Below are 13156 nucleotides of genomic sequence, written 5' to 3'. Positions count from 1 at the left end.
CACTTCCCTCTATGTAAATTTTCCAAAGTCTCAAATGGGAGTAAGGTCTAAACTTTCTGCAAAGCACAAAAGACTCTGCCTGATCTGGCTCCTGCTTATTTCTCTAGCCACATTTCCCAAAATTCTCCATACAAAACCCCACATCAACTTGTAATTCTCCAAATAGGACCACATTCTTTCCTACCTCTACAGATCTGTACATGGATGTTCTCTCTGCCTTAAATGTCTTTCCCTATTCGCAGAGAACTCCTACTCAGCCTTTAAAATCCAGTTCAAGCATCCTTCATCTTGTGAAGTTTTCCCTAACCCGCTCCGGCTCCCACTCAGTCATAGGTCATCAAGAACTCCTCAGTGCCACCAGTAAGCCTGAACACACCTATTATTGCACAACACTGCCAATATTTGTTTATGTGGATGTCTCCTCTAGTAGACTGTGAGCAACTTGAGCGTCATGGCCCCTGGCATAGAGAAGGTGCTCTTTGTTTTGTTAAAGGTGATGAGTCAGGCTGTCAGATAGCATGATGGGATGGGGCAGAGTCTAATCCCCCAGCCAGTGTCTCAGAATAGCAGCCATACTGCCATGACCACGCTGACAGAATGGGAAGAACTGAATTCATCACAAGAAGAAATTCAGTCAATCTATACATGTTCAAGTTTTATTACAAAGTATGATGGGCAGAAAATATGGTACTTCTTATACAGGAGGCTGAAACAGAATGAAAGGGTGAAAATTAGGTTTAATATACTCAGGAAGCAAGAAATAAAGTCATAGATATAACATTCCACTTTCAGGTGCCTTTAAAGTAGCCTTCAATGGAGTTTACCATCATGGTTTCACAGCACAGTGTTAAAATTTTATTACAAGCCCTGTGTACAATCAGTCCTGTGAAAATAATATTTTAAAAAGAAAAATGGTTACAGTACAGTTCTGCAAGGGGCAGCTTCCTCTCCACCTGACCATGGGATGCCACAAAACCTATAGTATAGAGGAAAAGTTTAAACATATAACAAGAAAGTAAGTTTGGACACACTAGGCTAAAGGGGACAGAAATTGGCTAGAGCTTAATATGTCAGAGAACAAGAAATCTCCATTTTCTACATAGAGGTTTGTACAATCATGCTACAAATTCACACTCAGGGGAGGAGGGACAGAAAGTCACTGACAGAGGGTCATAAAATACACAGGAACCAAAGCAAATGATTCATACTTGACTCAAGCAAGTCAAAGCTTTAGCTCAACAAGTTTCAGAACACACTGTATACCACAACCAACCCAAGGTGAGAACATTTCTTTTAAATAGTAGATATTGCAAGTTCATATTCACTGGGTTGTCCCAAAAACTTTGTAAGATTTCCAGCTGTTACACAGACTGCCAACCTCTTTCTTCTTGAGTTCATACTTTCACTAGCTTATTTTGTTTCTGGTTTGATACACTAGTCCAAGCTTCTTTGGGAAGGCACCTGCATGTTTCCATATTTAAAAAATAACATCGAGAAAGTAGCCTAAGAGGACCTGGCCCATTCTGTGTGACCATATATTTGACTTTGACCATTAGCAGCAATGACAACTGAGGGAGAAGAAGAGGATGCAGGTAAGAGAGGTGGGCAAGGTTCTGCAACATGAGACACTCTCAGTAGCTGGCCTAGCCAGTAGAGAAAAGGTGATTCTTGGAGAGCCTGGCCCAGAGTTCAGTGACTGCTCAGCTCAGCTTTCCTCCCAGAGAAGACCCAATTTAAGTGCCAAGCATGACCCTCCTTCCTCATCCTGGAGTGCAGAGAGAAAAGGGAGGAGTCTGCTTTGAGGCTTCTACTTCAATGGTCTCCCTTATCCCAAGCCAGGCAGTCAAAGGAGCTGCCATATTGGCAAACTGGGGAAGGTGGAGGCATGGTACTGGGCTGGCCCTCCCATGAAGCTCCTGCATGTCCTTACAGCCTAGGAATTCAAGGCCCAGGTTGCACCAGGGAGAAAGTTCTATCCTAGAAAGGAAGTGGGAAGATAAGAGGAAGAGAAAAGGGAGGGAGGAAAAGTCAACATGACTGTTTACAACGTCTGCTTCTTCTGCTCTCTACAAACCTACAACCAAGAAGAGGAATGGTCAACCAAGGTCTGGAATGGTCATACGACTCCCAGCACCTGCAGATTTCCATCATAAAGTATCACCTATGGTTGCAGTGCTGCAGGGAGGGGCTCCTCTGCTCTGAGCTGTTGTCCTCTGCCCACAGTTACCAAGCATCACAGATACCCGATGGATGGTCCAGGAAGGCTGACAAGGGCCGAGGACACAGTCTTACTCCATGGCCACATAATAGACAATCTGAATGCTTTCCACCGCACACCTTTACTGCCCTCTAATATTTTCTCCTTTGATCTAAAGAAACACTTACCATTGATTTTCCCCCACATCCTAAATCTCCTCCTAAAATTTCAGCCAAAACTATCATCAAAACCTTGTAGGAGTCTCAATTTTTTTTTCTTTCTTCCCAATTCTTAACCAGTTCTCTGAGAGCCAATCCTGGTTCTGATAAGAAATTCTTACCCAGTTATCAAATATCTTCCCTCTTCAAGTCCTCATCTTGCAGCGTGGTTCCTCCCTGGAAGGACAGGGTTCCAACTCTCCTGAGTATAAATATTCAAGCTCCTGAAGGACTTGTACCCATTCACCAGCTCTCTGACGTGGAACCCGAGGCCTAATTTATTCAGCACCTCCCTTGCCCTTCAGAGCAGACAAGGAAAACAAAGGCAGCTTCAGCCCAGGGCACCAAGAGCAATCAAAGGGCCACTGCCAGTAGAGCCAGAGCCCAGAGGCGCCACTGTGGCCTTCCCAGTGACGTCCTGGCAGCCCTTCGCTCAGACTCGAAGAGAGCAGATCCAGAACCTCCCACCCATTCTGTCTGGCTGTCAATTTGAGAACCTAAACAAATTAAGCAGACACTTGCTTTTGAAAACTACAACAGATTTCTGCTTCCCAGAGCATGGCTGGCTAAGAGGCTTTCTAAATCCTGAGACTACAGAAATCTCCTCCTCAGCCATGAGGCCATCTGGCCTGTGGCATAAAGGGAGGGTAAGAGAGCAGTGACTTCAAAATACTAGAATCCCAGCAACCGTGAGTGCGTGTGTGTTTGCTTGGGGAGACTGGGGAGTCTCACCTGGGCCCCAGGTGGGATGTCAGGAGGAGGAAGGATCACACCGCAGGGCCTAAGGAGAGGTGACAGGGCTGGGAGTCCACAGGGCAAGGAAAAAAAAAAAAAAAATGGCATCAAAAGTTGTTGGTTTCCAGAGTAGACAGCAACTTTATGCAAATATATGCTATTTACTATTGGCCAATTTTTTCTCCTCAGGTTGTTTTTGAGTTCCAATTGACAAATCTTTTCACCATTCAGACCAGGTTTAAGTGCAGATCAGGAAAGGAATCTTAACTCAGAACTTAGTGTAGTTAAGCCCTGTCCCAGCAGGACCAGTCCCTCCTACCACTCTGACCTCCACTTCAGACCCTTTTCCACAGGAAGGACCTGATGACCTCCTGGAGCAAACAATCATCAACTCAGACTTGCTACCCTTGAGAGAAGGACTTTGGAACCATCAAACACAATTACAAGCAGAGGAGGGTTTTGACCAAGAACAACTGCTTTCTTTACATCTCCAAATGATGTAGTGGAAATCTGGTGGTAGATGCAGGAGAGTCAACGTCAAGCAGATGGCCAGCCAAAGAGTCCCAAAATCAGAATAAGGAAGTAAAAAGGTAGGAGAAATACCCTTACTAAAAAAGGAGCCTTTTCCTTTGGGACAAGCCCCTGTGTAGTAAAGCAAAGAGCTATGACTTTGGGGATACAAATATATCCACTTCTGAAAAGGAAGACTCAACTAAAAGAGTCTAAGGGCCCAGAAGAACAAAGCTAGCTGTTTTGTTTCTCAAGAGAAGGTAAAAGCCTAAGTGGACAAAACCATCAGCCTTAAGGTCTGCTACTCTCCTACTCTCAGATGCACAACTCAGAGGGTCTCAGAAACCTTTGGGCACTTGGCAGAGCATGACGAACCAGACAAACCCTCCCGCCCCAAATTCTGAGTGTGTCCCAAACTCTGCCTGCTCAAAGAATCATCTACCATTAGAATCACACACAAGTCCCTTCCATGGAACTCATTCACATAACGGAAACACATACCTGCAGCCTACAAGTCCAATACTGCTCAGAACCCAAACTGGGGGCGGGGCGGTTGACAGGTATGCATAGAGCTCTTAACTGGCTGCCCCTGGAGTCTTGGATTCTTTTGTAGCTATCTATTTACTTGACGGCCTGGGATCATCACGGCCTCTTAGTCCATCCCTTATAAGAGCTGACGGTCTCCCACACTCTACAGGAGATCTTGTTCAGGGTTAGACACACAGATTGTATGCCTCTCAAGCAGGACTCTAACCTCAGCGCGCTCAAGCCAAAGAGTGGCCAACATACCACCAGTCACAGTAAACTAAACAGATACCAAAGTTCTGCTTAGAGATCATTCTTGCCTATCATTCAAGACATGAAAGGAAGTGGCCTAGGGCTTATATTTGCAGGGAAAAACAGACTCTGAAACTATGTACTGGAAATATGCTCTAAGCTCGGCTTTCCTGAAACTATTCCCCTCAAGTCAGGCACCCCAATCAGCCTGTGTATCTCAGCTCTAACATGTTCCCAATGGGTCCCAGTGGGGTTGCACAGAGGTACTTCAAGGAATAACAGAAGGCTTCACACATCTGTCTTGGAGCCCAGAATGCCCCTGAGAAGAGCCAGGCTGAGAAAAGGTGTGAGAGTTGGCGGACTTCAGAGCACCAAGGCGGTTTGGGACTCCCGGTCAGGTACGTTCCGCTCAGGCAGTGATTCAAGAAGGCAAACTGCTCATGGGGTCAAAGGCCCAGTGCCAGATCCAGGCACCGAGGGAAGAGAGGAAGGTGCTAATAGGGAGGACTATGAAACGAAGGAAGTAACCAGAGAGTAAAATTCTTTTCATAAAAAAATTAGCCTGATAGATAAAAAATATACAAAGTTGAAATTTGTTAAAGACATTGATAATAGGAGGAGAGACAACTTCAAACTGGTATTTGTTCCCACTTAAGTGCTATCGTGGACATGGACACAGATTGCTGCCTTGGGCAGCAGACAGACAGAGACATCTAGAGCAGATGACTACAAACATAGCCAGTGGGCTGAAATGTTCATTAACACAATGGCTGAGAAACAAATATACAGAAAATTTTAATTGAGGAACCAAAGGAAAATAGGAAAGGAAGAAAATCTTAAAACTCAGCCCTGGGCTGAGGAGGTGCCACACAGCATTGAGTCCAGCACAGAGCGCGATGGGGTGACTGGCCAGGAACTCCTAGAGCAGGTTCTGGTAACAGTGGGTGCAAAGCAATGAAAGACATACTGGCCACCGGAAACATGTTTCTTCTTACTTTGGGGGTGGGGCAGAGGCGGGAAGCACACAAACCTCTGCCTCGGGGGCACAGCGGCACCAACACTACACTCTGAGTATCTCCAGGCAGTTGTTGTAGCAGATGGCAATCCAGTCAGGCTGAGTCGATGCCCACTGCACATTGTTGATCTCTCCTTCGGCGGTGTAGGCAAGGATAGGGTCCTCGATGGCCCGAGGCATTTGCTGGATGTCCCAGATGAGAGCCTGATGGTCATCCGCTAGGGACAGAGAAAGCCAGCAAGCAAGGTCACAACTCAGGCAATAGGATATGATCCCTGCGTTTGGGGAGGGGGTGGGGGGTGGGGGTTGTGTCACAGTTTACAAAGCATTTGCTCACCAAAACCCCAGCAAGGGAGGTTTTATTTTAAGCCCTCATTCCATAGACAAGAAGACCGAGATTCAGAAATGTTAAGGCACTTGCCCCAAACCAGAGGGCTGTGCAGCTAGTGAGTGGCAGAGCCGGGACTCAAAGCGAGGCCTCTAACTCTGTGTCTCCAGGCTCCATTCATTGCAGCGGAGTCAGGATGTAGAGCGGGACTTGAGATGGGCACCTCTCCTCTGGGCAGGCATCAGGAAAGGATGATGGGATGGAATGAAAATGATCCGCAAACATGTCATTTTCAGCCACTTAAAGTACTTGAGTGATTAAAGAGCCCTATCAATGATGGGATGATAATCCAATTTAATGGGATTTTTCCCCATTTTATGGATGTTTATATTTCAATGAGATGTTATATAGATAATGAGATAAAGTACTGTATGGACATGTGCTATTAAAAACAATTCCCCCAAGAAAATGGCCCTGGGAAATACAAGAAGGTAATCACTTTAAAAAATATATAAGCACATGCAAATGACTGGAAGGAAATATAGCAAAATGAGTACAGGGATACTATTAGGATAGCAAGGTTATGAGTTATGTTTACCTTTTTCTAGTTCCCAAGTGATCTGTAATGTGGTCATATTACTTTTATAATCAAAATAATAAGTTCTTAATTTAAGAGAAGGGAAAAAAGGCAACGACCTTCAATATCACAGTGTCCCCCAATCCCATCAGCCCACCCTGATGTGAAAGCCCATCTCTGATACACAGGGGATTTGAATAAACTAAACCCTAACAGGCCAGGCTCATGGAGGCAACACTGGCCTCTTGCGAAGACCACATAAGTTGGGAAGGTGAGAGGGGACAATCTTTGTCAAGAGATCTGGGGAATTGCTTTAAACATGCAACACTTGTAAAGCACTAAGTTCTTTTCCTCAATGCTCAACCAGCACACTCTTCAGCAATAGCTCCTTCAACTGAAAGGACGTGAGACAGTAGTGAGCTGTCTCACATACAACAGCAGTGAGTCAGGCAGAGGCAGCCGCCAAGAGCAGAAGATGGACTTCTGCTGGGGCTGGGGGGGCTGGTATTGTTCTCCATGAACTTTCCTTATTCCTTATCCTACCCCTCCCTATCCACATCCCTGGGGAAAAAGAGGGCAATCATGAAGAAGTCAGATCACAACCTGAGGTTCAGAGGAAGGCGGAAGGCCCCTAACTGCTCCTCAGTGAGACATACCAGCATGAGCAGAGGGCCAAAAACAGGAATAGCTTCATAAGCCTTTCAAATTAATGCTAAAATGGCAGAAAACCAGCAAACTACATTGCTCCTTTGCTCCTTAATAAACAAGGAAATGAGGACGCTACTGATTAGTGAGAAGAAAAAGTATGTTAGAAAGAAACCCAAGGCATTGAAAAAGATCCTAAAGAGCAGAGCACTCTGGGGCTGGAGGAGTCCTGTCTGTGTACAATGAAGGGCTAGAGATTTATAATGGGGGGGTATGTGTACATACATACCCACATACAAAGGTCTGGAAGAAGACACACTAACTGTTGTTAGAGGTCACCTGTGGAGAGTGGGATTGAGGTGGAAATGGGACAGGAAGGAGAAAAATGACTTTCATTTTCCTATTTTATATACTTCTGTGGTGTTTTAATTTTTAATAAGAGACATAGTATTTCCAGAATAAAAGCACACTGACAGCCAGCATATTTTTAAGGGGTACTCTTTTTGGTCTGGCAAATGGTGAAGTGGGAATTATAAGTTACACACCACTGACCGGACAGGCTACACAGGGTCCCTCAACACACTGAGAGCCCACTGCAGATTCGTTATATCTCCCAAAGGAGATATCAATTTTGTCGGTCCCAAAAATTCTGTTACATCCAAGAGAGATTGCCCCTCTTCTCCATATTCCTGGATCTGAGTCCCCTGTGCCAACCTAGATTTTAGATGGGGACAGTATGAGGCCCAAGCCTATAATGCATGATGTAAATAGTATATGGAAGATGCTGTAATATCACTGAGAGTACAAGATCATCTGGAAATTTGGACTACTCCAATTTCACACGTGTGGGAGGTTCTCAACTGAGTTACTTTGTGTAAATCTCTCAGGCTATCCTTGAAAACAGTAAGGATTACAATTCTAAGGAGACATGAGGAAGATCTCCTTACTCTTCCTCCCCATGCCTTCCCTCCCCCACCAGGATTACCTGCAGTACAGATGTGGCAGGATGAATGTGGGGCCCAAGCAATGCCATTGACACATGCTCGGTGGTTGTTTAACCTAGCAACAGGCGTGCAGGGAACTCGGACGTCCAGAATCACTACCTGTAGAAATGACAAGTAAAAGATACAGGAATTTCACAGTATGGCAGAAAAAACAAGACACTACACAAGAAAAAAAAATGTTTTTCAAGCATAACTAGTTCATTTGTGGATTTAAAGACTATTAGAGACAGAGGGTCTCTGTCCCAAAAGTTGCTACAGGATTGAGGAAAAAGAAAAAAGACAACACAGGTAATCTATAGTCTGAATCTTAGCAACACAAGGCCTTCAGACTGACAAGGAAGGGGAGATGCAGGAACAGATAACATAAGTTTGGATAATCCACCAAGTCCTGTTAGGTGCATGCATTAAGAATTCTGTGCACGCTCAGCTGGATAGAATGAGAACCCCCTGTCCCCAAAGCAGAATTTGGAATGTAAGAAATATGAGGTGCGGTTTTCACCAAAACAAAGTTAATCACGGCATCATCTCCACTACTGCTTTTATCCCGTAACAGGCTACAGAGAGCTGCCATTTCCCTATCTGCGTGCTGAAGCTGAGAGTCTCTCCAGACGACAGAAGGGGAAAGCTGACTCCTTCTATTCACAGCACCATAAGCATGTATGATTGAGTTTACTTTTTAAAATTGCTTTTCTTGGCTCCGACTCCAACTCTCCAAATATTAAAAGTTGTTAACATGTAGTCCTTATTCTAGATCAGGTTTTCTCAATCTTGGCACTACTGACATTTTGGGTCAGATAATTCTTTGTTGTGGGAGCTGTCCTGTGCATTGTAGGATGCTTAGCAGCATCCCTGGGCTCTACCCACTAGATACCAGTAGCACTGCTCCCCTCCCCTGAGCTGGGACAACCAAAAACGTCTCTAGACAGTTCCAAAAATCCACTGGGGAGAAAACTGCCACCAGTTGAGAACCACTCTTCTAGATATACTGAGCAGTGCTAGATAGAATTAGGTAGCAGAGCCTATGTTAGCCTGAAGTGGGATGCTCACCTCCATTCCATCCATGGCCATAGTAGCCAGGTAGTTAGGGTCCTGCTTGTTCCAGCAGAGGCGAAGCAGTGGGTGATGCTGTGGGTCTTCGTAAATGATGGTGCTGTGTTCTAGATGGCGGAGGTCAAACATCCGCACCGAGCCATCAGCGCCCACAGAGGCAAACATGTCCCTGCCACCCCCAGCCCGGCTAAATGCAATATCATAGACCTGTTGGTGAATAAGAAGCTCCAGTCAGGTTCAGATCCGTTACCTCCTTTTTCTGCAGCAGAAAAATTTGCTATCCCTAGTGCATCTAAACCCCTGCTAGTGACACAGAAGGAGGTAAGTGTAGGTGAGAGTTCTAACATCAATGACTTTCCAAAGAGTGAAGATCCTTCTGCCATGAAAATTGGCTGGCTTCTTCCCACATTCCTGCTTTCCAAGTCTTCTTTCTCCAACCCCTGTGATAAAACAAAGGGCACAGACTCTGCTGACCAAAAGAGCACAGTAGCTCTGATCAGGTATTCTGAATGCATGGACAGACTCAGTGAAGCCAGAGTCAGTAGCTGTCTTCTGCCACGATCCAGGATTGAGACATGTATTTCCTGGACCTTGATGGCTTTCATGTGTGTGTGATCAGAGGCAGATCTATGACCACATTAAGGCCAAGATCATTGATCTGAAAGGTGAAAGCAGCCCTCCTATAGCCACTTAATAGCAGCCAACGTGGTTCTGCTGTGAAACCTGGACCTGAGACTTATTTGTAAGAAAGAGGTAATAGCAGTTGAATTATGGGAGGCTCAGATGTTCCTATATTCACAAAGAGGTTCAGTATCACTCTTTTGTCCTAGGACATGCTCTGTTTCTTCTCCTAGTTGGTTTGTATCTATAAGTGAATCCATTTAGGTTTTGAATCATTTTCTGCATTTATTACTTGCTGCAAACATTGCACACCACTAACGTCTCTGAGAAGAAAAGAGGCAGAGAGCAATGGAGAGCTTCAGAGAAAGAAAAGGATGGAGAGACAGACAAAGCCAGAGCCAGACAAGCAGAGAGAGAAAAACTGAAAAAGAAAAACAAATGCCAAACCAAACCGATGTTCTGGGGTTAAGGATAATAGCTGACTTCTGAGGAGACATGAGTAGAACCTCTCACTAAATATCATGACTCCAGCAGTCTTGAGGTTCTGCCTACTAAGGGACACTGCCAAACAAGCATCTATTTCTATTCAACCTCATAAATTCCTTTTCCTCTGGCTGACTATGAAGAAATTACACTTCTCTTTCTATGGTAGGAATTAGGAGTAATTCAAAAGGGAACTGGGCCAGTCATCACAAGGAGGCCAGACAGATCAAGGCTCTGTCCAGCTATGCTAGGGCAGGGGCGTGTTTATATCAATATGTGCACCCCAAGGGCCAGCTCTTAGTAACTCCTAGGAACAGGGACACCACAGCAGCATCACTAAGTGATAAGATGCCCATGGGCAAGGTGGCCGAGTATGTAAAGCTCTCTCAGCTTTAACTGACTGCTCCTTCATCTGTGCTCCACCAGTGTATTTCATCATGAAGCAAGGGAAGGTGACAACTCCCAGATATATGCTACCCTTCTCTACACCAATCCACCAGGCAGCAATGAGAGCCTCCAAACAAGTCTGTACTGTGACAGAGAGAGGTAGACTGAGAAAAATGAAAGGTGCTAGGAGGGATCACTGTTTGCCTCAGAGCAACCATCCTCAGGCTCATTTCTTCAGGGCCAGGGTGCTGGGCCAGGGACTGTTTGCTGTTAAGATCGATTCCTGGCCCTTCCCTCTGGGAGGGGGAAGCTAAGGCATTTCTCCTCCCTCTCTCTGTTCCCTGAAGAGTCTCTGGCAATGGCTGTGTTCCCTCCAGGGTTCTAGCTGCAGCTCCTGGGCTCCAGGAACCCTGCCTCCTCCCTTCGCCCCTCCAGCCTACAGGCAGTAGCAGCTTCCTGCTGCTCCTATTCTCTAGTGACTTCTCAGTTTACCATCGTCTATGTAAGCAATCCCCTGGATTACATCCCCTCAGTTTAAATATTTAGAGTAGTTCTAGTTTTCTGGGTTGGACCCTGACAGAGAACAGCAGGCTAAGTTGTCACATAACTAAAATGTAGCAACCTGTTCCACTTGATGCCAAGGGGTTTCCAGAAGTTCCTTACTGGTCCTCTCTGCAGGACAAATTCTTCCTTTGCCCCGTGGTTTAGCAGCAGCCACGTCCAGCAGCCTTGTAACAGACCTTACCCTTAGGAGCACAGAAAGCCAAAGAACAACCCCTTACTAAGAATGATAAACTGGTCACCAGCTTCCCATTCTGCGGACAACCTCAAGTTTCTGACCTAAGGTCAAGGCATCCTTTTTATCTGTACAGACATTAATACTCCTCGCTGTGCAGGGTAAGGTAGAAAAGAAAAGGAAATACTACCCATAGGAAATCAGACTACCAGGAGCATGCAGCAGCTCTGGGAGAAGACTGATGACTATTTTCCAAAATCACTCAGAAGAATGCTTTGATTAAAACATGATCACAAATAGCTCTCCTTGGCTTTTCCAATCAACAGAGGAGAAACATCACCATCAAAATAAAATACAGCCAATTCCAAACAGTATTAAAAGTATAAGTATTAAGTGAACATACTAGAATTTCATAAAACAAGTTTAGAGAAAAACTGATGAATTAGGTTTGTCTGCCAGGAAATTTTCCCTCTCCCTGCCTCCCTCCCACCTCCTTTCCCTCCCCTCAAAAGTAAATATATTTCAAGATAAGTGTTACTCTAACATTATTTTTTTAATCACATCAAGTCTAACGTTGCCTATAAGAGAGTTTGTTATTACAAACAGCAATCTCTGGCATGAAAAGAAAAATGATAGACTATAGAATAAGTTGTTTATATCACCCAAAGAACGCATTCATTTACAACAGTGTTGTTCTCCACTGCTTTGACACATTACTATTTTCTCTTTAGACAAGAAAACGTCAGCATTATACCATGATTTACCCACGTAACTTGCAAAACAGTGAGAGAATAAGCTGACCTCACACTGAGGGCACAGAAGGCAGCTGAGGAAAAGAGAAGAGGAACAGCATCATTACCTCTTTGTCATGGGCAATCAGTTGAGTCTTCACATGGCCAGACACAAGATTCACTCGCCCCAGCACCTGCCCAGTCTCCAGCCCCCAGATGGTACAAGTCGTATCAATGCTGGAAGTACCTGGAAACAACCAGTGCAAGTCAGTGGCTGACAGGAATAAGGTTTCCAGGCAAGCTTCTCTCCTTGTGCCTACTCCTCTGTTCAGCCCAGGAGACAACATGCCAGAAACACTTCCTGAGCACAGGGAGGGTAGCAGGAGAGCCAGAGAGTCAAGTATTCAGTCCTTACCCTAGTACCTTAGACCCTGACTGCAGACACAAGATGTACACACATGGGAAGCTCAACTCCACATGAGGAATTAATAACCACATTCCGTATATAGCCTCTTTCCTCCCTGGCCCTGTTCCAGGATGATGCATGTACCTCAGGTCCCTGGTTAAAAACTGGCCCAGTGTAATAATGTAGCTGAGAAAATGTATCTTTGCTTCCTCAAACTGGAATACGCACTCCCTCACTCCCTTACCTAAAAGATAAGGATCCACCTCATTCCAGTCAAAGGAGGTCAGAGGAGCACAGAAATCCGAGTTCTTGTTATTGTTTAGCAAACATTCCAGCCTGGTCTCTGTTTCACCAACCTGAAGGAACAATAATTTAAAAACTCAGCCAGACTTACTTTCGCAAAAAATCTTTAAAGCCCCGTTTAGACAATATCTTAGGAAATGTAACACATAGGGGAGGAAGGTTTTTATCATAAAGAGCAATAAAACCCAGAGGAACTCCCTGAATGCTACTCTTTCCAAGCTTTCTCGCTGCCCAGCTTTGTTTTCCAAATTTTCATCCCAAATTTTTCTACAGGAGAGGTCTTTGCCCAAAGTATCCAGGTCACTTTGCCCAACCCAAAATCTCTGTATCCTCCAGGCTGTAGGAGATGCTGCTAACAATGAGCTCAGCCAAGAGGGGAAGTAAGGCTCCATAATCCATTCACACACTTTACTAGACTCAATGGCCTGGTATT

The 13156-nt window shown here is 45.0% G+C and overlaps 1 protein-coding gene across 4 annotated transcripts in view; it reads right to left on the bottom strand.

The window, feature by feature from the left end:
- Positions 1 to 629: 629 nt before the first annotated feature.
- The window catches only part of DCAF7 (DDB1 and CUL4 associated factor 7), a 28151-nt gene continuing 15624 nt past the window's right edge, over positions 630 to 13156 (bottom strand). The window contains exons 3-9 of one of the 4 annotated variants that reach the window (XR_011493486.1): positions 12665 to 12776; positions 12143 to 12261; positions 9054 to 9263; positions 7988 to 8105; positions 3148 to 5670; positions 2538 to 2714; positions 630 to 706 (exon numbers count right to left, since the gene is read on the bottom strand). Coding sequence is in view for 1 of the 4 variants with exons in the window: in XM_014847941.3 (XP_014703427.1) it covers positions 5498 to 5670; positions 7988 to 8105; positions 9054 to 9263; positions 12143 to 12261; positions 12665 to 12776 (732 nt within the window). In the remaining 3 variants the exon portion in view is untranslated. The remainder of the gene's footprint in view (positions 707 to 2537; positions 2715 to 3147; positions 5671 to 7987; positions 8106 to 9053; positions 9264 to 12142; positions 12262 to 12664; positions 12777 to 13156) is intronic. The other 3 variants (XR_006512357.2, XR_001399132.3, XM_014847941.3) reach the window with 3 other exon arrangements.

The sequence above is a fragment of the Equus asinus genome, chromosome 13 (assembly GCF_041296235.1).
Source record: "Equus asinus isolate D_3611 breed Donkey chromosome 13, EquAss-T2T_v2, whole genome shotgun sequence".
Lineage (NCBI taxonomy): Eukaryota > Metazoa > Chordata > Mammalia > Perissodactyla > Equidae > Equus > Equus asinus.
The sequence above is the reverse complement of the archived record's forward strand: the minus strand, read 5'-3'. Positions and strand labels throughout refer to the sequence as shown.